Source organism: Chelon labrosus (genome assembly GCF_963514085.1).
Source record: "Chelon labrosus genome assembly, chromosome: 12".
NCBI lineage: Eukaryota > Metazoa > Chordata > Actinopteri > Mugiliformes > Mugilidae > Chelon > Chelon labrosus.
In genome coordinates, this window is record NC_140345.1 from 17,352,861 (window position 1) to 17,375,754 (window position 22,894).

A 22,894-nucleotide genomic window follows, 5' to 3' on the forward strand; every position below is an offset into this window, starting at 1 on the left:
CAAAAATATGTGCACAGATTTAATCCAGGGTGAGCGGCAGCTTGGCACCCATCTGGTGAAGTAAAAGTAAGGGAAATAATTGTATAGAATGGGTTCCAATGGAGGTTATGCAGTGGGGTGACAGTAGTAAATAGTGGCAGACTGAGGACATGTAAGCTATTTAGCTGAGACACAGATAAAGAGAAGATTGGCCTCTCACATGCAAACAGATGATTAAATGACAAGCGATGCTGCACTGGGAATATGCACTGTAAATGTGGCAGGCACTGGCACATATTATGACTGCTAGCAACTCAGAGTTGCTCTAATAGCATACGAAGAGCTTTTGTGAACACACAAGTGGGCATATCCCACATCGTTCAGACGAGTGAAACAGAACTGAATGCATGAGTAAAAAATTTTGTTTTTCCCTCTGGTGAATCAACTACAGTGAAATGAGTCTCCCAGGAAACAATGATCTTGTTTCACAGAGTCGACACAGTTGACGAGGAGGCCTGAGCTGCCAAGATATTATTCAATAAATATCAATCTGATTCATTTTTATTTTATTGTCAGAACACAGGCTGACCCAGCAATTAATTCATGCAGACTGCTGCTCCTGAATGATGAATACTGAATCTTTCTCAAATACTAAAACTGAGGAATAATATTCATATAATATATAAAGAACATATTTAAAATTTAAAATTCGCCATGAGCACATGTTTTATCAAAAGAAATTACGCACCAATGGTTCTCACTAGCTGCCTCTTGGACCCAAACGTAATCTTAATAGAAAAGTGATGGGCATTGCACGCTACAGGGTATTATTTACTGTGTATAATGCATTGAATTGTTCTACTGTCTCAATAAAAGCCCATAATTATAAATGACTGTAATAACGCGGATAGTGGATTTCGCGACAAATAGCAGCAGCCTGTGCAGCTCATACTGTCATGGTTCTGCGTTTTTATCTCCTGTGTTCATGTTTTGAGTTTCATTCATGTTTCATGTTTTTCAGTTTCATGTTTTATTTTGTTAAGTTCTTGGTTTCCTGTCTTGTGTCCCTTCCTGTATCTTCCCGCCTTCGTGATTGTTGATTGGTCTCACCTGTTTCTCGTCACCTTCCCGTCCTGTGATTTCCCACCTGTGTAATTGTCTGCCCCGCCCTGATTGTTTTCACCTGTGTCTCTTCTGCCCTTGTGTGCATATATAGTCCTGCCTTTCCCTTTGTCTTCTGTCGCGTCGTACTGTTTTCTACTGTTTCTCTGCGTTCCCAGTGTTTTCAGTCTCTAGTCTTGTCATGTTACATTTTTGTCTTTTTGAAGGTTTTGATTTTTGTTTTTGGTTCTCCTGCCGTCTCAGCAGCACTTTGTGTTTCCTTTGGTTTAATTAAATTCATTTTTTGCCTACTCCTGCCTCATCGCCTTGTGTCCAGCATTTGGGTTCTACCTCACCCTGAAAACCTTGACACATACAGGAGTACTAAATGTAAGCTGTTGAGACGTAGCATTCTATGGACAAATTTATGTAAAATTACATAAACTATCAGTCAACATATCTAATTTATTGTTGACAGTTGACTTTCAATCTAACTTTGCTGGCTAGCGCTTATTAAGTTAAGCTAGTTCACGTTACGTCCGGGGTCGTTTCCTCCGGGTTTTGACCAACTCTCTTTAAATAAGTGTAAATCCCCATGGTCTAAAAGAGAAAACGTTAAAACCTTTTAGTAGTGTGAAAGATTTCACTGGTTTTTTATGTGAGAGTTGCATATGTAAAAGCACTGCACTTGTATGTGTGTGGTTTTCAGTACAGTACATGAATGGTTTCACATTGTATACTGTAAATATTTTTCAGCTGTGTGTATGAACACATTTTACTAGTATGTGTAAAAGTGTTTTGGTTGTTAATCACCTCACTTGTGTGTGTTTGTGTGAGAGAGAGGTTTCCAGTATAGTATGCGAATGTGATTGGTTTCATTGACTATGTGAGAGGTTAATTCTAATAAATTTTATTTCTGTCCCTAACAACCCCTCACAGCACATTTCTGACATTGATATGGATGCAACATGTGGGTTCAATTTATTCTGAATAACGGCCCACTGAGGTGTCTGACCAACCCGCACTTGCTAGGCCAGAGTTTTAAATGATTAAGTGTCATTGTATCAATGAAAACCAATGGATAATCTGTAGACTTGGCTAGGATAATTAAGTTGAAATGGCAATTTTCCAAAGCAGCTGGAATGATTTTTAAGACTGGAAATGTGAATTGTGTGTGTGTGTTTGAGCGTTACCGTGTGAGAGTGATCTGGAATATCTTGTATCCGGCTATGAACGAAGCCAGTCTGGTCAGGCTCTGTTTGCCAGAACCCCCAACACCCACCAACAAGGCATTACCCCCAGGTGTCCGGATTATTCTCGACACCTAAACACACAGGACCCAAGCACAGGCATAAACCTTGGGATAAAATAACCAAGTATATATTTGTGACAAGCTGAGTGTGACAAAAGGTGAAAAGGAACAAGCAGTGGAGGCAGAGAGTGCAAATGTCTGTGAGCAAGCAAGCGTTTAGTTTAAAAGCTTCACACTTTGTGTTATATAAAGCAAAACTGGCAGGACATTTCGTGGGCTTAGAGGTCGTCTCAGCTCATCTGAAGATGGCTTGACCATTTTAGGCAGAGAAAAGCATGATTCAAATGTCTGTTGAGCGAATAGCCATTTTCTTCCTAAAACATCTTGTTAATCTAATGACATCTGAGTGTGTGGAATTTTGTTTGGCTTTGTAATGAATGTGCACTTTCATTTTCCTAATTTCAAAAATATATGCTTTATCTTTTTGTCGTAATCCAGTCATTTTCTATAAGTAAAAAGCTTGTGAAACCTATTCTTTCTAATAGTGTGTCTATGTCATAAAATAAATACCTTGACCAGATGCATCATAGCATCTTGAAAGAAGACCATGTCCATGCCAGTACCCCTGATGCTCTCATTATAATGGCTCAGGAACATGTTCAGACGGTCCTTTAAACTCTCAAACGATTCAATAGGCTCGTACACCTTGGGCAAATCGAAGTCTGAATCTTCCGGCTCTTCTCCTGTAAGGGAAAGAACATTTTACATGAAAATGATCAAAGAGAGAACCATGACTCTGAGGAGACTTTCCACAGTTAGTTCTTCTTGATTCAGCACTACCTGTAGCCTCAGGGGCGTCTCGCAAGAAGTCGACAAAGTATCTGTCGACTCCATAGTCCACTACGCTCTTGTGCTCCTCTCCAAGCTCCTCTTCCACGAGCTTTGCCAGGGCCTGGTCGAACCACTCCACGTCTTCAGGCATAGTAAATCGATCGGCTATCACTCGTTTGCACTCGTGCTTCCACAGCGCCAGCAGCACCTGGAAAATCATGTTGTGGTGTTATCGTTTTCTTTTAAGATAGCAAGAAGTGTTGCTAATTTTACTATATGGCAAGCAATACAAAGAGCAGAGCACACATAACACATAAAACTGGTGGGAAGGAAATGTCTGGTTTCTAAACGAAATATCAGGTAAAACAAAGATTTAGCAGAGACTCAGTGGATTAATGTGTGATGCTGAAATCCCATGGATAACTGTGTATATTTATAATCCACACCTTTGTGTTCAGGTGGAGCAGTTTACCGATTAAGTCTGCCCTTGTCTTATGCAGTTTAATGTTGGAAGACTCAGCAGATATGTTGAGCATGTTTGCCTAGATTCCAGGGAAGCCTGAGGTTGTTATTATTTCCCTGTATTCAATTATTCAGCGAGGCCACAAAACCTTAAGGGAGTTGACCACCTCAGCAACAACGGAGCTTACAGTGCCAGAATTTATCATGATGATGTTTTTTTCCTGTCCTGTTCTTATCCAACAAACCAACAGACACTTGTATCTCCTTCCAATATTGTAGATAGACAAAGTATTGTGTCGTAAAATATCATGTAGTGATACAATAGTGCGACAACATAAGTAGGGGGTTTTGATCATCCTGTCAGGCCCAAAGCTTTTCTAGTCAGTTACACAGTACACTACTAGTTACATGCTCACAACTGTAGTAGGATTATTGTATAACTAAGGCTGGCACATTTAATTTGTCTAATTAAACTGGACTTGTTTTGCATTTGGACTGATGGCACAGTGAGAAACGAGACTCTTGACCTACGGATGTGGAAATTTCCCAGGAGTCTATGTCATCTGATTTTTCTTTTATTTAATTTAATGAATTTTATTTTCAAGGAAGCACCTTTCTGGTTCTTATCATCCCATCTCACTCCTGAAACCTAATTCTTTGACAAGCAGTATCAAACTTGCAATTAAATGCACAGCGCCCCAATGCTTAAATCTTCTCACCTGGACTGAGTCAATCACCTCACCACTGGTGCTGAGCATGCCTTGCCAGATCCTGGACAGATCCCTCAGGTTGAATATATAGTGGAACTTTGCAGGCGTTGGAAGCATCTTGACCTTGGTCAGCTGCCAGAGGTGACGGGTCAAAGACACCAAGTGAGACACCATGCTCTGCACCTCCTCCGTGAAACCACGGCGTGTGCAGAAGTAGCCCTCACCAATCACACCTGTATGATAAGGTCAGTGGCTGCAGTTGTTATTTATTATGTAGGAGACACATATATAAAAAGGACAATAAATTACTCAATAAATCTCAATATCAGAGCAGAAAACCATAAAATAACAATCAAATACTTAGATATAGTACATGTTCACGGTTCTGGCACTGTTTCACCTTACCAAATATCTTGTCGATGGAAGCATTAGAGGGCAGGGTACAGTTAAAGATGGAAAACTGTCTTTTCAGTCTCTGCGGTATGTCATTACGGCCCCCTCCTGGATGAATCATAGCTGCCAGGAATTGAACATCCACAATATTGGTGAACTCTCCTGGCTTCTCCAGGTTGAAGAAACCGTTCTGCTCCATCAGCTGTCTGACAATCTCATTAGTCACCTACGATAAAGGTCAGAAAGTAACTTAAATAAAGAAGATGTATGGTGTATTTATTGGCATTTCAGTGTCTAGGCCACTAAAATACAGACAAAAGAAAAGTTTAAATATATGTTGTTAAGTTATTGTTTTGTGGATACTGGAACAAAATCACACAGGGACAAGGAGAAATGCTACGATGATCCCAAACCTGATCTCCCCACTCATTGATGACAGGTAGGTTGATATCATCTATAAAAATGGACATTTTCTTCCCAGCTGGGGGTCCATAAGTTGTCCCCATTCTTTTATCCACGTAACTCTCTACTGTCCTCTAAAAAGGGAGCACAAAAACGAGGAGAGAGAAAAAAAAAAAAGACAAGAGAAAGAACTCAATTGAGACAGCTGCTTGATTAATGTGCAGCCTGGCCATGCACAGGCAAGAAACTGTTGTCCTTCCTCCGACCCACACATGTTTAATCAATATTACACGAATTTGTAATAATCCTCAACATATTAACACATACCATAGTTTATATAAAGATAAAAAACTACGACTTATGTGGTGAGTAAATGAATTAAGAAGAAATTAAACGGACTGTCCTCTTTACCTGGAACATGAGCGGTGTGGTAGCAGAAGAGAAGTTGAGGCTCTTTCCTACGTGGGTCTCGGGGTCATACTTTGACATGTAGCCCTTGATGACAACGGTCTTGGCTGTCCCTTGCTCTCCAATCAGCAAAACAGCCTGCAGCAAAGACGCACATTTCCCATCAGTCTTAAGAGAGACAGAAATCTATATATAACTTCTAAGATAACAGGACGAATGAATAGAGTGACTACAGACACCTTAATAAGCCAGACAAAGAGAAAGAAGACAAGAACGAGACAGTCTTAAGTAGCCCTAAAACTACTCAGCTTGACAAGATAAATGTTCAAATAACTTCCTCAGGACACCAAGTATTGTTGTATTGATTTTTTTGTACTTCTGACAGATGAATTTGTTAAATCAATACCATAACCTATGACACATACTTGTCAAAAAGGAGAGAGGTACGAGCTGATAAATGACTCTGTAGTGAGTAGAACTTCAGTCTAAGCTCACCCGCACAAATGTGAATGGTAAAGTTATAATAATGTTGCTAGGGCAGCTTGGCTCGGCTGTGAAACCAACCATATGTACCGTAGCTATTTATACCACAGGCTTTTACTGTAGCTTAACCTAACATGTTGTGTTACAATTTATATCCAGCGGCTCGTGGGAATAGCTAATCACATCTAGTCGGTAAAAGTAAATGGGATTAAAGGAGCCTCTAAAGTAAATGGAAGGAAATGAAATCTCACCCCACCTGTTTACTGAACACAGCCAGGTATAAAAGCTCCCTTCCCTCTTCCAGTGGAATTATGAATCACACTTAGAAAAGCGTACACGCTTTAATGAATGCCGTGTGATGGAGCATTTAATGGACTTCTGAATGGAGGATCGACCACTGCATCTTAACCTGGTCACTTAGTATGGCCATGCTGCATCCAGCCATGCTGCCATGCTATTGATCTGAAGCGTGGCTACACAGCTGCATCCAAGTACGTCGAATAAAGACGGCATTAGATGACCACCACCTCTCTAAAACCTTAATGCAAGTCTTATTGATCAGTCGACCACACCACCATCCATTACACGACATAAACACATGTGATGCATTCGTTTCATACTACTTTTCTGGACGTAGCTTTTAATTTCTGAATGAATATACACCACTCCTGTTGGTAGCTTCACCTTGCCCTGCTTGGCGATGGTCTGAATTAGGAAGTCCGTTCTAACATTGTCAACATTCGGGACCAGGATGGAGCTGTACTCTGGGGTGAGCTCAGACGGATAAACATATTCCTCCACTCTGGTGCTCCAGTGGACCCAATGGCCTGGAAGAAAATTTGCATGCATTAAGAAGATAACTCATGGCACAGGGATCAGTGCCAAACACAACATGATGATCTTCCAGCGGGAGAAATATGTCCCTGAACAATTCGATTAACATGCACCTGCTTCCAGATTGAAGTGCAGCACGAGCCATAATGTTTAAGGGAACAGCATCGATATTTATTTATTTTTTTGGCATCTGCTCTACATTTGACAGGATCTGATCATGAATGCACGATTACCATCTGCCGTGACATGGTAGTCAAACATGGTGTCCTCGCTGTCAGGAGGAATGTCTGGCAAGTTTAGACGGATGCTGTTGTTCCCTCTGAGCCACATTTCCATTTTCCTCCTGTCGTCCAGCTCAAGCAAGGCCCCAGCGCTCCACATCAGGGCGAAGACGTACAGCAGCTCCAAGTGCTCTCTGGGTAGCTCACCACACTGCTCCTGCAGAGGGACACACATCAATCACTGGTGACAGGCAGGCAAACTAAAAAGAAGGGGGTGTTCCTTATGGGACACAACAGCGATGTGTTCCATAAGGAAATCCCACAAGGTTTTACAAATAGAAACCTACAAGGACAGGTGAGGGTACAGAGACTGAAATCAAGCTTCGTTTTTAACTAAACATGAAAAACATTGAGTCCTGCATTAATTACATGTTAGTGATGCGAAAAACTGTTATGACAGCTCCATCCCTGATGACATTAAAAAAAAAACATGATCTGTTTTGCATGATCTGAAAGAGTGCCGGATGCTGTTGAAGAAAGTATTAGAGAACAGAACTACTGTACTACTGCTTAGGTCTTTGCTCAGTATAGAAAAATACAGAAAATACTTGATATTAATGCTGTTTTTACGCATATGTTCTATTTTTATGACAGAAATAACAATGTGGAAAGCATTGTTAAGTATGGTATTAGTAAATCATTTTACCGTGTGGTGGGCAGAAATGCGTGTCAAAACTGCCAAAACTCCCAAAAGAAGTAGAGAGAGAAAGCACGGAGTAGAAACGGATAAAGAAACAGGTCTTTTGACCGCTAAAGCTTCGAACAACAAAGTTATCTGCACTGTCGGCGTGAACTTTGTCATTAACCGACAAATATTATACAAATGTGAATCCCTTTAAGGCACATTTAATTTATTCATTCATTCATCTTGTGTAACCGCTTGTCCTGTTAAGGGTCGCAGGGGGTGCTGGATTCTATCCCAGCTGTCATCGGGCGAGAGGCGGGGTACACCCTGGACAGGTTGCCAGTCTATCGCAGGGCTAACACAGAAAGACAGACAACCATTCAAACTCACATACACACCTACGGCCAATTTAGAATCAATTTAGCCAATTTGAACAGTGGGAGGAAGCCGGAGCACCCAGAGAGAACCCACGCAGACACATGGAGAACATGCAAACTCCACACAGAGTCGAACAGATTCGAATCCCACAACCTTCTTGCTGTGAGGCATCAGTGCTAACCACCAAGTCACATTTAAAAAAGAGAATTTGAGTAATTGGATTCAACGTGTTCACTATGGAAATCATTCAGTCAAACAGATTTAAATCTATTGACAGCCTCACTTTATATCAATCATAAGTTCCTGTTTTACTTCAGCAGTCATTTTATCTTTACAGTATGACTGAATCATTTTCATCAAAATACACAGAATATTGCGTCTGAGTGTAGTCTGTCCCTTTGAATGTGTAACCTTACCTTTGGAGGTATGAGTCCCTGCAGCATGTTAATGCACTGCATGATGACAAAGGCCTCTAGCATGTCCATCTTAAACTCCAGCGACTGAACACTGAAGCGGTAGACCTCAGAGAATGAGGAAGAGAAGAGCTCCCTCAGTACCTCTGCCTCCTGGGGGGAGCGTTTATTCAACCAGCCCTGAGAACCGCAAGCACATCACTGGGCTTAGTTGTAGTTATATTAATTAAAAACAAAACATTTTGATGAGTGTGTTAACAAAACCATGGCCCAGTTGTGTGATGGTTATATAGAGAGGAAATTAACCAACACATCTTACAGCAATGACCAGTCATACATAAATCTTTCAGGTATTTTTATAATTAGAATTAATCATTTGTATTCAGTGATGATACTTATCACAGGAGCATATTTTTCATATACACACTGTCATGCCATGCCATGAGCTCTGCAATTTCAAATGTTTGTAAAAAAAAAAAAATGTAGGTCTTTCACCTCCAATATCGGGCTCCAGTTGAGCACGGACGAGCTCATGAACACCATGCCGTTGCGCGAGACGGTGGCCGGAGAGGCGTTGTCAATGTTATGTGGCTCAAAAACCACCTTGCAGTTGGGAGCCATAGGTATGCGGTCGCCGTTTGCCAGCGTAAGAGTTCTGTTGTCGTCCAAAACCGAGTTTAGGTTTTCAATCCAGATGGCATCCACGGGTCCGTCCAGGACTATCCAGATGTGCTCTCCTGAGAGACAAAACAGTGTTTTCGTTTGTTTACGTGGATATGGAAATGATCTATGATTACCAACTGCTCTCGCTCGCAGGGAGAATGAGCTATTATTCACCAGTCAGTAATCGAATAGCTGTATATAAACTTAAACGAAACACAAACACTTGCATAAATATTCAGAAACAATGATAGATTGGAGCAGCTGGTCATGAATAAAGGTGGTTCACAAACTTGAGAAAACTCACATGACTAGGGTCTATAACGGCCTGATACTTACCTGAGATTGGAGGAAAACAGGGTCAAAACAGATTCCTCTAACCATGGGCGATCTACCTCATCTTACAGACCTCAGTCGTGTGAGTTTCATGTGGGCAACACATACAGACGTTCCTATTAAAGCCTTCAAGTGATTTAAAATGGAAGAAGATACTTGAATGAGTGGCCAAACGTCTTCAAGAAACTCTACAAGTCCAGTCGCTCTGGTTTCATCATGTTTTGGATACACTTGAGAGATTAGTAAATTAGTATTTATAGCCATATAGATATATTTAGTATGTTTCTTGTGATCAATAGCCTAAATGTTCTGGTCCTAAAGCAAAGGACTCAAATATGATGTGCCATCTGTTTTTTTTTTTTTTTTACACAGAAGTCATTTAAACAGATGAGGGAAGAAGTGTTGTTTTTAAATCAGTTCAAACACAATGCGTGTACAATGTGTTGGTATAAGTGCAGCATGAACCATAATGTGGGCCTTTGTAGAACACTTAAATCAGGAGCTGCACAAATCCACATGTACTAATTCTCTACGTTTGAATCCTCTCTACTCGAAACAAGCAGCTGCACAAACGAATTACAAACATATGGAATAACTGCAACTCCAAGATAGATGCAGACGCTTATCACATCAGACGCATGTTTTGACATAGGCTAAAACCCGTAATGTATATTCATACCGCTGAACGCATGCATTTTTAATGATGTGTGAAGGCTTAGGAGTTGAAACATAAAACAGCTGTTGGTTCTGCTTTGAAGCATGGATGCAAGGATGTCCCAAGATATTTATACTGCAAAGTAACAACATACTTGGGCTGGTTTCCTCAAAGTTTGCAAAGAAAAAAAAAAGGAAGGTTCCTTTGAGAGATCTGTCTCATGTTTTTTTTCTTCTCCTCTACAGAGATGTTGAAAAGATGCTATTAGGAAGCCACGCTTGCTCCGTTGTAACTTAAAGACATCTATGACTTTGTCTTCAGTGTTACCTCAGCATCATTTATGTTTATCATCTCCTCTCTTCTTTTTTTCTGTGCTCTGATTTTATTAATATCAGCGTATAAAACCAGTGCTGACTAAGAAGCATCGCTGACCTTTCTTTGCTCTCAGCGTTTTCCTCCAAAGTGTAGAAAAGATGCCATCAGTCCAGTCGTTCGTGGCCACATCGAGTCGGCCAAACATCTGCGGGGCCGTGATGGCTTTGGGGTTCATGCGCATCTCTCTGTGAGGCTGACCACACTCTGCGAAGAAGAAGACATCGACAAAGACACTTTCTGCATTTCTGAGGTTAATTAAGCAACAAATTCAACAAGATGCAGCTCCAGGATTGTCTTACTCTACAGTGCTTTTAGCCACAATTACAAGTTTGTCAAAATAGATATATTTTTTTATCCCATCAATGTACTAATTTATGCAAGAAGTTGCACCAATATCTGATTGTGGTTCGTCACTGCATACTTCATAACTGATTTCAATTTGAACTTGAGGCCACAATTTCTGTCTCATCCCCAGTCATTTCCACTATTCCACCTGTTTCTTAAAACTTTCATCCACCTATCACATGTCTTTGGATTTCTCCAGTTGCAGTCATTGCAGTGTTGTTCTGCTTTTTGACCCAGTAATCTATTCATTCCTGTTTTCTGCCACTTGTACATTCATGTCTGCAGGCCAGTATTTCCAGTTTAATAAAAGTATTAGAGTTCTAAATATAAATTTAAATTTATGCAGAATGGGGGGTAAATGTTTGAAGTATCTATCCTGTATTGTTCATGTTCACAAAAGTGTATCCAGTAACAGCGTAATTCTGAGTAACAGATGGCAGCCTGATGACATAATGGCCAGGCAGAATCGATATGAAAAAAGCAACAAAAACTTGAAATTCAAGTGGAGAGAAATGCTTTTCTTTTTCTTTTTAATTACATAGACACAACAGTTTCAACACTAGTCAACTTTTCTTCTGAACAAACTGTACACTCCCCAAAACATACGCAAAACCCTACCTGTCATGGCTCTCATCAGTGTGTGTATACATGTTGTTTTTCCAGCCCCACTGGGCCCCAGGGCCATCATGCCATGTCGGACCCTCTGAGTCTCAAACAGCTGGATGATCTTTAGCTTCCACGGAGGGTGGATGATCAGACCTGCATCCTCGACCTGAGGAAACAGAATAGAATATACATGTTTGCAGATCCATCTGTGTTTATCTACTATAAACATGTATACCAAGTACAATGACATGGTTTGAATGATTACCATTAAAACAGTATTGGAATCAATAAATAAGACAATTAAAAAGTATAATTACTGCAGGAATTAAGTTTAATTTAAAGACCTAACATTTTTCTTTCTATTTCCCCTGTACTGTGTCTTCCACAGATGCTTAGACAAGGTCCTGGCACTGTTTGTATCCCTTTGGGTGTTATGTCTTGAGCGGTTTAGGAGTGACATGAAAGATACGGCGGTCTCACAGTCCATTAAGCTTCTGTCAGTTTTTATTCAGCCTCTTGATTTCCCTTTCCTGCCTGCTCTTTTTCCCCTCTTTCTTTCCTCAACCCTGCTCATATCTATACGACTCTCTGAAACAAAGACAAACCCTTCCATTTTTGCTTTCTCCTACCTGTATGTCGATGGCGGCCTCTAGTTCTGGGTAGCCGGCTTTATCGAGCTGGATGCTTGGGAAGAGGTCTTCAATCAGGCTCAGGAAGAGGGGCTCATCCTCATCGATCTAACAAACACACACACGTACACACACATTTGAAAAACAACATAGAAAAACAGCAGTGAATTAGTTTTAGTCTTAAATCTCTCCTTTATAATCTGTCTGTGCATTGCAATTAAACACTGGCGTATTTTATTCATCAAATTAATGATTCATTCTCATTCTTCTTCAAAACAAATCTTATCAGCTCAATGCAGTGTTGTGTACTGACCAGTTTGGAAAGGTTCATGTCCCTCAGAACCCTCATGACAATGGTGGACTCTGTGTCACTGGGGTTGGCTCGCTTGGCTGCTCCCAGAGTTCGCAGAACGGACAGAATGTTCCTCAAGCCAAAGTCATAGTGCACCTGGGACAAATAGCATTTTAAATTCATTAACAACAGTGACTCATGAATGTTAATGCTAACTAATTAAAGTCCACAGCAGGGGACACATGTTGATAAATCTGCAGCCTCTGAAGCGCGGTGTTGTTACGCACAATCAGCCACTGTCTTCCACTTGACACTTAAAACTGAGCTTGCACGAATACAATAAAACCCAAATTATTATTATTATTATTATTTTTTTACCTGTTTGGAGAGTTGCTCCTCACACAGCTTGTAAAGAGTGAAGAACTTCCTGGCCAGCTCGATGTTGTCTATAAAGCCACAACTGGCCAGTTTTACCCGGATAATGATTTGGCGGTCAGGAACCATCATGGCTACAGAGCGGAAATTGATCTTCAGGTTCTCAGGAAGCTCCTGGCGACCAGCATAACCTGGATTCTGATTATAAAAGCAAGAAGAAAACAAAAGAAAGAAAAAACTGAACAATTTCAAATGATAACAATGTGTAAGTAAAACATTTAGATCTCAGATTGTGCAGCAAATGAAATCCAAGAAGTGTGGATATGACAAGACACAGAAAAACATACAGGAGGTTAAAATGTGAGCAGATGTGTGTAATTTGCAAAATTTTCAATACACAGTGAACTAATACTGGAACACTGCTAAAGCTCATAACAGTCTCGATCCTTCGGCGAGTTGAATCCCCATGACTGCAGCTCAGTCTCCTTTTTCCACACAGCCTTGATCCACCGTACGTAGGAAACACGCAGAAAAAGCAGTACCTAACGCAAGTGGCACAAGCTCCTGTGAGTCAGTGTGTATTCAGGTCAAAATACACACACACACACACACACACACAGAAAGAAAGATATAAATGATCTTTGACCCCTCTCACCACAGGGGAGAATTATTCTACTATTTAATGACTTGCCTTGGGGCATCAACTGCACACAGGAGATAAAGTGATCCAAACATTACTTAATGAAGAGTAAGATAAAGGACACTGGCTAATATTATTAATAAGAAGAGAACCCTTCTGTCTTGTAAAAGAAGGCATGGGGCACTCATTAAATCTCATAACGTAGTATTATGTGTGATTTATTATATGCTATTTATATAACCAGACCATTTCACAGCTTGAAATAAAATACATCTCAGTGCTGTTAATCAGCTGAAATTAAAGGTTCTTATAATATCATTGCCACTTTAGGCACATATGTGCATGTGGTCAGGTGTATCACCCAGAGTACCAGCGACTGACCGTCCGCACTACAATTCACACAGGCATCACATCAACACATCAACTGCGTCCAAACACAGAAAAATAAATGCTTAAGAGGACTAATAGCTGTTGGCTGTTTAAACGCTGACCATGGTGAGGAAGATGCCAAACTCAGGGTTCATATCCACGTTGTCTCCATCAGTGAAGATGAAGTTTTTGCGACGTTCTTTCTTGCAGGTGAGAACTATCGCGATCTGCTGAGCCGCCACCGACAGAACAGGCAGGTCGATGCGGTTGAATTCGTCGAAACAGCCCCACGAGCCAGACTGCGCCAGGCCTGGAAATCACACGTGCAATTTTATCGGCATTTTGTTGTTAAATTAAAACAAAAAAATAAAAAATATCATAGCATGATTTTACTCTATGACTCTTACCTTTGAATATTCTTCCCAAGCCCCTGAAGTCCATCTGGTCAGAACAGTTGAAGACAACAACATACTTTCCCAGACAGCGACCCATGTCTTTTATGGTCTCTGTCTTTCCTGATAACAAAGGGCAAATTTCTCAAGTTTTAAACTGGGATGCAACATTTGAAGCTGTTCTCAAATGAGGAAGACTCTGCACCTCTGCTCATCAGTGAATCAGCATTTGGATGATGGCCTGAGCTGTCTAATTTTAGGAGTTTGAAAAGTAAAACTGTCTATTCTTATCTATTAAATTAAAATTTAATTAAAAACATGTATTTCTGTCTGCCATCGCATTAATCCCTTGGCAATCCTTGAGACTAATCTTGGAACAGCTTGTTCATTTCACTATCCCATACTGCTGTCACCCTAGTGTCATGTTGAGCATGGAAGATCCAAGTGTATTACATTTATTACACTAATAAACTACTGGCGCCATGGCTGTAGTCTTGATTATGACATTTCCTAAAATGGAATTAAAATAATATCAGCAGTTTAAGACAGATTTTTCAAACTTACCTGTGCCTGCCGGACCAGCAGGGGCTCCACCCATGCTCATACCCAGAGCCTGAGCTAAGGTGATGTAGCACCTGAGCAAAAGTCGACACACAAATATTAATCATTTAATTCTTAGGCATAAATTAGGTTATATGTTTTGCTTCCTTTGCAAAGCATTTTTTTTTTTTGTATGACAGTATGACTTTCCGCTTGGAGGTGGAAGGTCAAGGACAGCCAGAGAACCCCTAAAGCTAAAGGGGAGTCAGTGATTTGCTCGAAGACACTTCAGCAGTGGAGATGACTGACACCAGGACCCGACCCTGGCTTCTGGCTAAACACTGGTCTCGCTTTTCACTGCATGGCCAGCCTCCAGTCATGAAAACACTGTGCTTCCAACGTATTTTGTGTCCCTCGGAGAATGTACAACAAATCAATCCACTAGTATACAAACTGATTATTTTCTCATCATCATCCTTTTGCTTGCACAACGCACCAGTTAAACCTTTATCCGTTTTCAACCCTGGTGCAATGGTAGAGAGGATGCTACGTGGTAGAAAGGGGAAACAGTGAAGAGCATATTCACTGAAGGGGATTGAATCAGATAGTGTTTGAGGCAGGGAAAGATAGCAGTAAGAAAGTCAGGGCTGTCTTAGCACCTTGGGCCATGAGGCTGGCATGCCACTTCTTTGGAGAGCTGATGTCTGCCGGTGATTCCTTCCCTGCCGCTGTCCCTTCACATCTCCTTCCCCTTGTCTCTCCTCATCTTGTTTCTCTCCGTCTCATCTCATGTGTCGCTCTCTGTGTCTGTTAGTCTGACACTGGTTGTTTGTGAACTTCTGCCTCCCTCCTTCTGTCTGTTTCTCTTCCTCTCTCTCCATCAGTCATACCTTCTGTCAGTGACAGCGGGGGGGATCACTGCAGAGAGTCTGCTCCTCTTTTCTAATTTCTTCTCTCCCCAATCCCAGCGCTCTCTCTCAGCGTATCTCTGCTCCTAAAACCCAGCCATTAGTCAGCCATAGAAACTGCAACCATGCCTTGGTGATCATTTACCTAATGTGCAGTTAGCGGCATGTATCTGCAGTGGATTGATCAATCTTGCATGTACAGTATCACGGTTCTATGGAGCTGTTGACTTATTCTGCACAGTTATTCAAAGGTTGCATGGTTTTCACTGTGCAACACAGTTGAGGTTGAGTTTTGCTTGTGTTCTGGTCTGTTGGCTTTAATTTATTCACTAGCTGAGAATACATTCATACCATTTTAAATCTGCCTTTATGAGACGTATATTTTCAGTGGTAGCCCTTTACCTGTCCGTCAATGGCGTAATGACAAGCCTTTCAGTGCAGCCCAAGAATTCATTCTGGTAGACGAAGCCCACGTCTGTGATGTTGATGATCATCTTGTCTGAGTCCTCATTAAAGTAGAACCGGCACTGCTTCAGCCACTCAAAGTCATTGGGGCTTTTGACGTGCAGCCGGCACTGGGAGGAGAAACGGTAAGGATAAGGGAGAAGATGGGGGACAGAGAGCAAAGTAACGCAGAGGGGAAGAGTAGACAGCAGGAGAGAGACGGGGAAGGAAGATAAAAGGATGAGAAGAAAGCAGGAGACGGTAGAAAGCAAGCAAAGAATAAGAGAGTGAAGGGCACCATTCAGGAGACGATGTGAGGCGAGAGATAAAAGCAGGAAAAGGGAGGGAAGTAGGGGTGGAAGGGCAGGATGCATTAAGGGGCAATGGGTGAGAGGAAGGCAACGTTAAGAAGGTGGGGAAGAGAAAGAGAGGTGGGTAAGGCAGGGATGAAAGAAAAGAGGCGAGAAACCATGAGATGAAAAGGGGGTGGAAGAAAGGTAAAGGAAAGAAAGATAGCAGGACAGAGGCAAGTCAATAAGACAGGTATGTGTGGTGCAATGAAGAAAAGGAAGCAGAATAAGGAGGAAGATGAGTTCAGAGATGAAAGAAAAAGAGAAAAAATATGGGAGACATGAAGGTAATAGGACATGAAAACAACATTTAGAAAAATTGCAGGGGATAAGGCTAAGACTGGGAACAAAGGAGGTGAATAAATGACAGTTTACAAAGCAGACACTATCTTTAGTGGGATATTCTAATTGAATATAAACCTTGAGATGAATTTGTAAACCTTTGGTAAGTGCTTGGCTTGTGTTTAGTGTAAAATATTTTAGCTGGTTGTTTTGGCTACTCCTGGATCCCCTGTTCTACTGTCTCCTTGGCTCTTTATTGGATGCACTCACCAGGTCATCAAATATGTCCCTCTGGTGGACATGAATAGTGATGAGGGTCTCGTACTTGGTCCTCTCCACGGCCTCCAGGTCTCTCGTGGTCATGTCAATCAGTGTGTTGAGCAGATCCAGGAAGAGCTGGTTGGTTTTAGGCATAATGCGGCGATCATATCGGGCATTGGTCAGAGCCTCCTCGGCGTCTCTCGTCCATATCATCTGGATTCCTAGCAAGCCCACCTGATACAAGGACAAGGATTTTTTTCACATGTGCTGAAGACCTTCAAATTCCACTTCCAACATCCCCGAAAGTAAACTTGCCATACTGATAATGCTGGTGTGGTTTATGTAAGCAAGACCATGGTGTATTGGTGTGGTCCACATTGGGAAATGTCGGTGGATTACTTCTTCAAATGCAGCCACAACCTACTTGAGCAGGGAATGAGTTGAGGAAGTCAATGAGCTGGAAGCCAGTGTCCTGGATGGTCAGAGCAGCTTGTCGAATCACCAGGTGCAAAGACCTCTGGGATTCCTTCAGCAGGGCGTTGAGCCACACCTCCACATTCCCTTCTGCTGTGACGGGACGCTCCAGTTCCACAGTCTCCCCCTCTCGTGACGACACAGCCAGAATACGGTCATATACCTGAGAAAGGTAGGATTGAGTAGATTGATTGCGCTATTTCTGCGCCACACTGATTAGTCAGTTCAATTCTGAAATCACTATTTTACTGATCCTTCACTTCTGCAAAAAGATCGCTTGTCAGATCGTCTTGACCTGCCAGAAGTCTAACTGGCTCCATAAAAACTCACCTTGTCATGAAATCGGACACTCTTGATGTTGTCAAAGACATTGAGAAGGTGGGCCTGGATTGTGTGGGAGTCGGAGGCCTGGCCCAGGATCTCCAGCAAAGCAGGGTCAGAGACGAAGAAGAAACGAGGAAATAGCAGACGCTTCTTCTCCAAATAGCTGTTTCACCATATGATAACAAACAAAGTCACTTGCAGTAGTCTCATGGCAGCTGACAGATAATACAACAAGCCACATAGTTAGCAGCCTAACATCAAAAGTCATCCAAATGATTAAAGCCTTCATATTGTTTCAATTTGTTTGATTTGATTTAAGTCCTTTGTACCCACCCTGTAAGTGACTTCTGACATATCTCCAGCTGTTCTAGGAGGTGAGGAAGCAGCTGTCCCATGGTCTCATCTCCCACACATGACTGCACTACATTGGGCATTTCGTGTGCTCGCATCATGATCTTCACCCATGATTTATCGATGTTAGAGAAACGCTTAGCTTCCTAAAAAGATTGAGTCCGTCATTTATCTCATTATCAGTGGTTGTATTGTTAGATTTTGCAAAAACTCAAGTTACCATGTAGAAAAACCTTTTAATTATGTTATAATTACTAAAATATGAGCCATCAGGGATTTGTTTTGGTCAAGGAGCCATGAACAACGTTTTCAAAAATGATCTCCGGACTGGAGAATAAAATTAATAATTCACTGTAATATAAAACTTACCTTAGGGAGTTGTTTGGCGATGTCTCCACCCACAAACACAGCCTCAAGATAGATCCAGAGGTTCTGGACAGTCATCCAGTGTTCAATAATATCAGTGGTGTTGGAGAGATTCTGGACCCACTTCTGAATCTGGCCTTTGAACGGTGTGTTGTACCTGAGAGACAGGTTAAATGTTGCACATTAACCTCACATTGTGACACACACACTTGTGCAGCTGCTATTAAGTCTTCGAGGCATTAAGTTAGATTTCCCGTCGTGGGCTGTTGGGGTACAACATTTTAATTTTACGGCCTTCATCAAACGCTGATGATTATGACAATCAACCCTGACATACCTGTTGCTCATAAGAGACCCCAGCATCATTAGGCTGTCCTCCATGCTGGTAATGATCTCTGATGTGCTGTCTCCTCTCAGCAGCAGCTCTCCGCGTGTCTTAAAGTTGGCAAATGTAAAAGTCTTGTTGTCCCACTCGGCAATCACCTGCTTGAGCTTCTGTTCAATATCTCTCTCTTTCACAGCACTAATGCAGATATCCTGTACAAAAACCACCGGAGTAATAAATTAGTATTAAATAAATAACTAATTTAACGAACTATAAAAACTTCTTTTCACAATGGTTTATGCATTTGAAAAGTGAAAACAGTTAAATGATGTGGGAATTGTTTTATTTGTCATTCACTATTGGGCAATAAGAATGTATTTTTACCAGTAGTTGTTCTTACCTCAATCTCCTCTTTATACTTGAGCAGAGGAGCTTCCATAATGTTACGTAGCTTGAATGTGTCCATCTCCACCTCAAAGGCATGCCCAGTCACCTGGGTACAAAATAAATGAGAAAGCTATAACTGTCCTGTAAAAACTTAACAGAACAGGAGGTGTAGTGGTGCTGGTGGCCATGTTTCCACTGACCTCAGTAATTCTCTTCCAGTGACGCGTCATCATAGCCTTGTTGGTCATTAGTTCCAGCAGGGGGCAGCATTCACTGAAGTCGTCGATGGTTTTCTTCAGGTCTAGAAAAGCCTGCCACTCCTTCAGAGCACGAGGCAGTTTGCGACACCTGGTAGTTCATAGGAACCAATTGTCAGCAAACTCAAAGCACGCCCTACCAAAGCCTGCACAATGTTAGGCAGGTGGTTTTATTGTTGTGGCTGATAGGAGTATGCAGCTCAGGGTGCTTTCACACCTGTATTTCATTCCATTTCTGGGATAGATATGATAACATATGTTACGCATTTGTATGTGTAAATGAACACCTGCTATTTTTATCTTATTTGTATATGACACTTTGTTGGAAAGGGGCCATTGTAAAAGCAGAATAATAATGTCAATAACCCAGGGGTGTCTTAAAGGACCTGTGTTTAGGATTTTGCGGCATCTAGTGGTCAATTCGCAGATTGCAACAAACCATTGTAAACAACACTCCTTCCTTTCCAAGCGTCCAAGCGTCCATATTTGATTCTCTTGTTCTAGACTACTATAGAAACCTGGGAGCTCAACATGGACGGCTTCATGGAAGAGAACCCTGTGCAGATATAAAGGGCTTGTTCTCCCTTGCTGAGGGAGGTATTATCCCCTACTCAAAGTTCAAAAGTTTAGCACAAGCTCTGCTGCACAGTTGCTCAGTGTACCCAACCTGAAACAACACCTTTAAAACCGACAGACAGAGTTTTTGGCAGGGGAAGCGGTTGTCATCTCTTTTTCCACTTTTATATCACCACATAATCCCCTTGTGGCTACAAACTGCCTCTGGCCTTCAGCTAGTTTCTCACTGTCAGGAGACAAGACAAAAGGGGAGCCATGGTATTTTTCCTAAATTTTGTGGCTTGTATTTTTTTTAGCCTCAGTTTGAAACATGCTGAAGCCTTGTTAGTAGACAGACAGAGGGCCAAGAAAAGCATAGAGGGGCATATAAAATGGTTAATGGAAATATTTTTACAGCAACTTCAGTGCAAGGACTTTCTATTAGTCCAGGAAAGGGGTGAAGTAGGGGACAAGGACAGACTAAATCATGTCATTTGATTTTTCTTCTTTTTTCTTTTCCTTTGTCCCAGTCCCCCACTTCCTGTAATAACTTTGAAGATGAAGCTTGAATACTATTGTAGTTTGAACATAAATGTTCAGCAGGGGGTGGTTGATCTTTCCAGGAAGTGTCTCTCTCTATTATGCAGTTCAATCAGTCCAATACTGAATAAAGATTTAAGATGAATAAACTGTCTAACCTGGTCTGAAAGTCTAGCAGTTCATTATTGATCTTCTCGATGTGGATGTCAGCCCAGAGGATATCATAGTAACCATTGACTGTTTCTATGACGTTGTTGTAAAGGCCATACAACTTCTGCAGCAGGGTCAGCTGCTTCCGAATTTCCAACAGCTGAGGATGCTGGGTAACAGGAAGTCCAAACAGCTCCTCTCCACCTGTGTACGTGATGTACTTCCTGAACAGGTTGTCAAATCGATTCTGAAGAGGAGAACGACAACAGAATTAGTCCAGATACTGCATAAAAATAACATTATCCCTCCCTGAAGAACTACCTTTGTTGGGACCCAGATGAATTGTTAGACCCAAATCACAAATAAACTGAAATAACCAGTATAGCCAGTAACCAGTAACTAACCTGGAACATGATGAGTCTGTCACTGGCATCCTGAGGAGCTAGCCCCACCACCATGGGACCATCCTTAAGTAGAGAGGGTGGTAAAGTGAGTTTTTCTCATTTGCTATCAAACTTTTAAACAAGCCATGGTTATAACGTGCAGTAATTAAAAAAGGTTGGGAAGTGAACCCAAAGCCATCTGAGTTGTTTTTTGTCTGTGCCTTTTTCTTCTACCTTCTCATATTCCTGGTAAAAGTGTTGGCAGTCTTCCACAAAGGTCTCCACATTGCTGAGCAGTTCTCCTCTGAAGTTCGGCTGCAGCGACACCATTTCATTTTGCACCTCCGTGCTGCGGGACAGCAGCTTTTCCCAGGTGTAACGCAGTGTATCCACTTTATCGGCCTCCTCCTTGGCCACTGACAGTTCATATTTATGCAGCATTGCATAGGACTCCTGTAGGAGGGAAAATAAAGTTTAATTTCCTGAATTTCACTGAGCTTTCACATAGATTTAAATGCTTTATGTTCATAAACACTACAGTAACCTTTAAAGCATTGTGACTGTTCTCACTCTACACACTACTGAAGCATTCAAACGCTGAAATTCTTTCACGGTCACCGCTTTAGGCTCTTTCCCGCTGTGTGCATTTGCGTGTCTCTGAAAAAGGAGGTCAGCATTCAACTGTGCCATATGTGAAACCCATAACTCTGTATTTTACCTCTATGGGTCCAACTTGGAAATCAATAGTTATTTGGTGCTCTCTGATCTCCTTGAGCGAAGCCATGGCAATGCGAATGTCATCCAGGTCTTTGATCTGTCTATTCAGCTTCTTCCCTGCTTCATCCACAAAAGCAAAGATCTGCTCCATCTCCGAGCGATACTTCCTGTTGCAGTATAGACCGTAGTCCACCATCCAGTTCTTGGTTTCTGCAGTTAGGGACATCTTCAGGGAGGCTGGTATGAAGAAATAACATGTGAGCATACCGAGATCTGTCATTGTTTGGCTGAAGAGCAATTTTATGTTCAAATTTACATGTGAACAGGGCCAGGGCTCCCACGGTGATGTACTCCGGTTCAGAGTTTATTTCCAGCTCCAGATCTCGATAGAACAGGATCTGGCTCTCAAACTCGGATAGCAAGGGACTCCCCTGGATGAATCTGTGGAAAGCACAAACCAACAAAACAACTGAGTGATGGTTCCTAGGAGTCAGGTCTGAATATCCAGTAATCAGTTTGACATACTTCCGGATGGTGTCTTCGCGGTCCTTTCTCCAGATGTGATGATAGCGGCTGAAACGGTCGAGAGCGGTCACCACTTCCTACATAACAATAATATAAAACAGGGGTTAAACTGGAAATGGACTTACCATAAAATTCATCTTTCGGGGAGATTACAAGATTAAAATGCAGAAGATGAAAGTAACAGGTGATGCCTATATCACTTAACAATTAACAGATTTTATTTGTGAATTAGATGAAACAAATATAACAAGTAATAATCTTTAATTTTATCAATTCTCGTACCTTTTTGGTGGAGGTGATGGAGGTGCTGAGGACAGACACCAGCTTGACTATCTCTTTGTTCTCAGACACACCCTTGTAGTAGTTTCTGGCTTGGAATGGAATGGCCCGGATCACCGATGCCGAAATATCTGAGGTGCTGCCTTCTGTTTGGAGAACACAATGCATGTTGTCATGGAAAATTCACTCACAAGTGACTGCAAAGTGACTTTTTTTTAGCGCTGAATTTGAATAATGCATTTTTTAAATT

The 22,894-nt window shown here is 41.6% G+C and overlaps 1 protein-coding gene across 3 annotated transcripts in view; it reads right to left on the minus strand.

The window, feature by feature from the left end:
• Window positions 1-22,894, minus strand: part of dnah5 (dynein, axonemal, heavy chain 5) — a gene marked incomplete at its 5' end in the record, with an annotated part of 96,184 nt that overhangs the window by 50,112 nt on the left and 23,178 nt on the right. For all 3 annotated transcript variants that reach the window (XM_084557099.1, XM_084557098.1, XM_084557097.1), the window contains 35 exons: window positions 2,274-2,404; window positions 2,903-3,075; window positions 3,173-3,371; window positions 4,345-4,568; window positions 4,741-4,954; window positions 5,142-5,264; window positions 5,542-5,676; window positions 6,706-6,848; window positions 7,089-7,293; window positions 8,556-8,732; window positions 9,048-9,289; window positions 10,636-10,782; window positions 11,542-11,695; window positions 12,159-12,266; window positions 12,472-12,606; window positions 12,829-13,023; window positions 13,957-14,144; window positions 14,242-14,349; window positions 14,791-14,861; window positions 16,077-16,249; window positions 17,021-17,245; window positions 17,436-17,648; window positions 17,816-17,972; window positions 18,143-18,306; window positions 18,530-18,683; window positions 18,864-19,063; window positions 19,252-19,344; window positions 19,439-19,586; window positions 20,749-20,987; window positions 21,145-21,207; window positions 21,358-21,576; window positions 21,842-22,077; window positions 22,157-22,281; window positions 22,366-22,442; window positions 22,648-22,790. In XM_084557099.1, coding sequence (XP_084413225.1) covers window positions 2,274-2,404; window positions 2,903-3,075; window positions 3,173-3,371; window positions 4,345-4,568; window positions 4,741-4,954; window positions 5,142-5,264; window positions 5,542-5,676; window positions 6,706-6,848; window positions 7,089-7,293; window positions 8,556-8,732; window positions 9,048-9,289; window positions 10,636-10,782; window positions 11,542-11,695; window positions 12,159-12,266; window positions 12,472-12,606; window positions 12,829-13,023; window positions 13,957-14,144; window positions 14,242-14,349; window positions 14,791-14,861; window positions 16,077-16,249; window positions 17,021-17,245; window positions 17,436-17,648; window positions 17,816-17,972; window positions 18,143-18,306; window positions 18,530-18,683; window positions 18,864-19,063; window positions 19,252-19,344; window positions 19,439-19,586; window positions 20,749-20,987; window positions 21,145-21,207; window positions 21,358-21,576; window positions 21,842-22,077; window positions 22,157-22,281; window positions 22,366-22,442; window positions 22,648-22,790 — 5,701 coding nt within the window. The remainder of the gene's footprint in view (window positions 1-2,273; window positions 2,405-2,902; window positions 3,076-3,172; window positions 3,372-4,344; window positions 4,569-4,740; window positions 4,955-5,141; window positions 5,265-5,541; window positions 5,677-6,705; window positions 6,849-7,088; window positions 7,294-8,555; window positions 8,733-9,047; window positions 9,290-10,635; window positions 10,783-11,541; window positions 11,696-12,158; window positions 12,267-12,471; window positions 12,607-12,828; window positions 13,024-13,956; window positions 14,145-14,241; window positions 14,350-14,790; window positions 14,862-16,076; window positions 16,250-17,020; window positions 17,246-17,435; window positions 17,649-17,815; window positions 17,973-18,142; window positions 18,307-18,529; window positions 18,684-18,863; window positions 19,064-19,251; window positions 19,345-19,438; window positions 19,587-20,748; window positions 20,988-21,144; window positions 21,208-21,357; window positions 21,577-21,841; window positions 22,078-22,156; window positions 22,282-22,365; window positions 22,443-22,647; window positions 22,791-22,894) is intronic.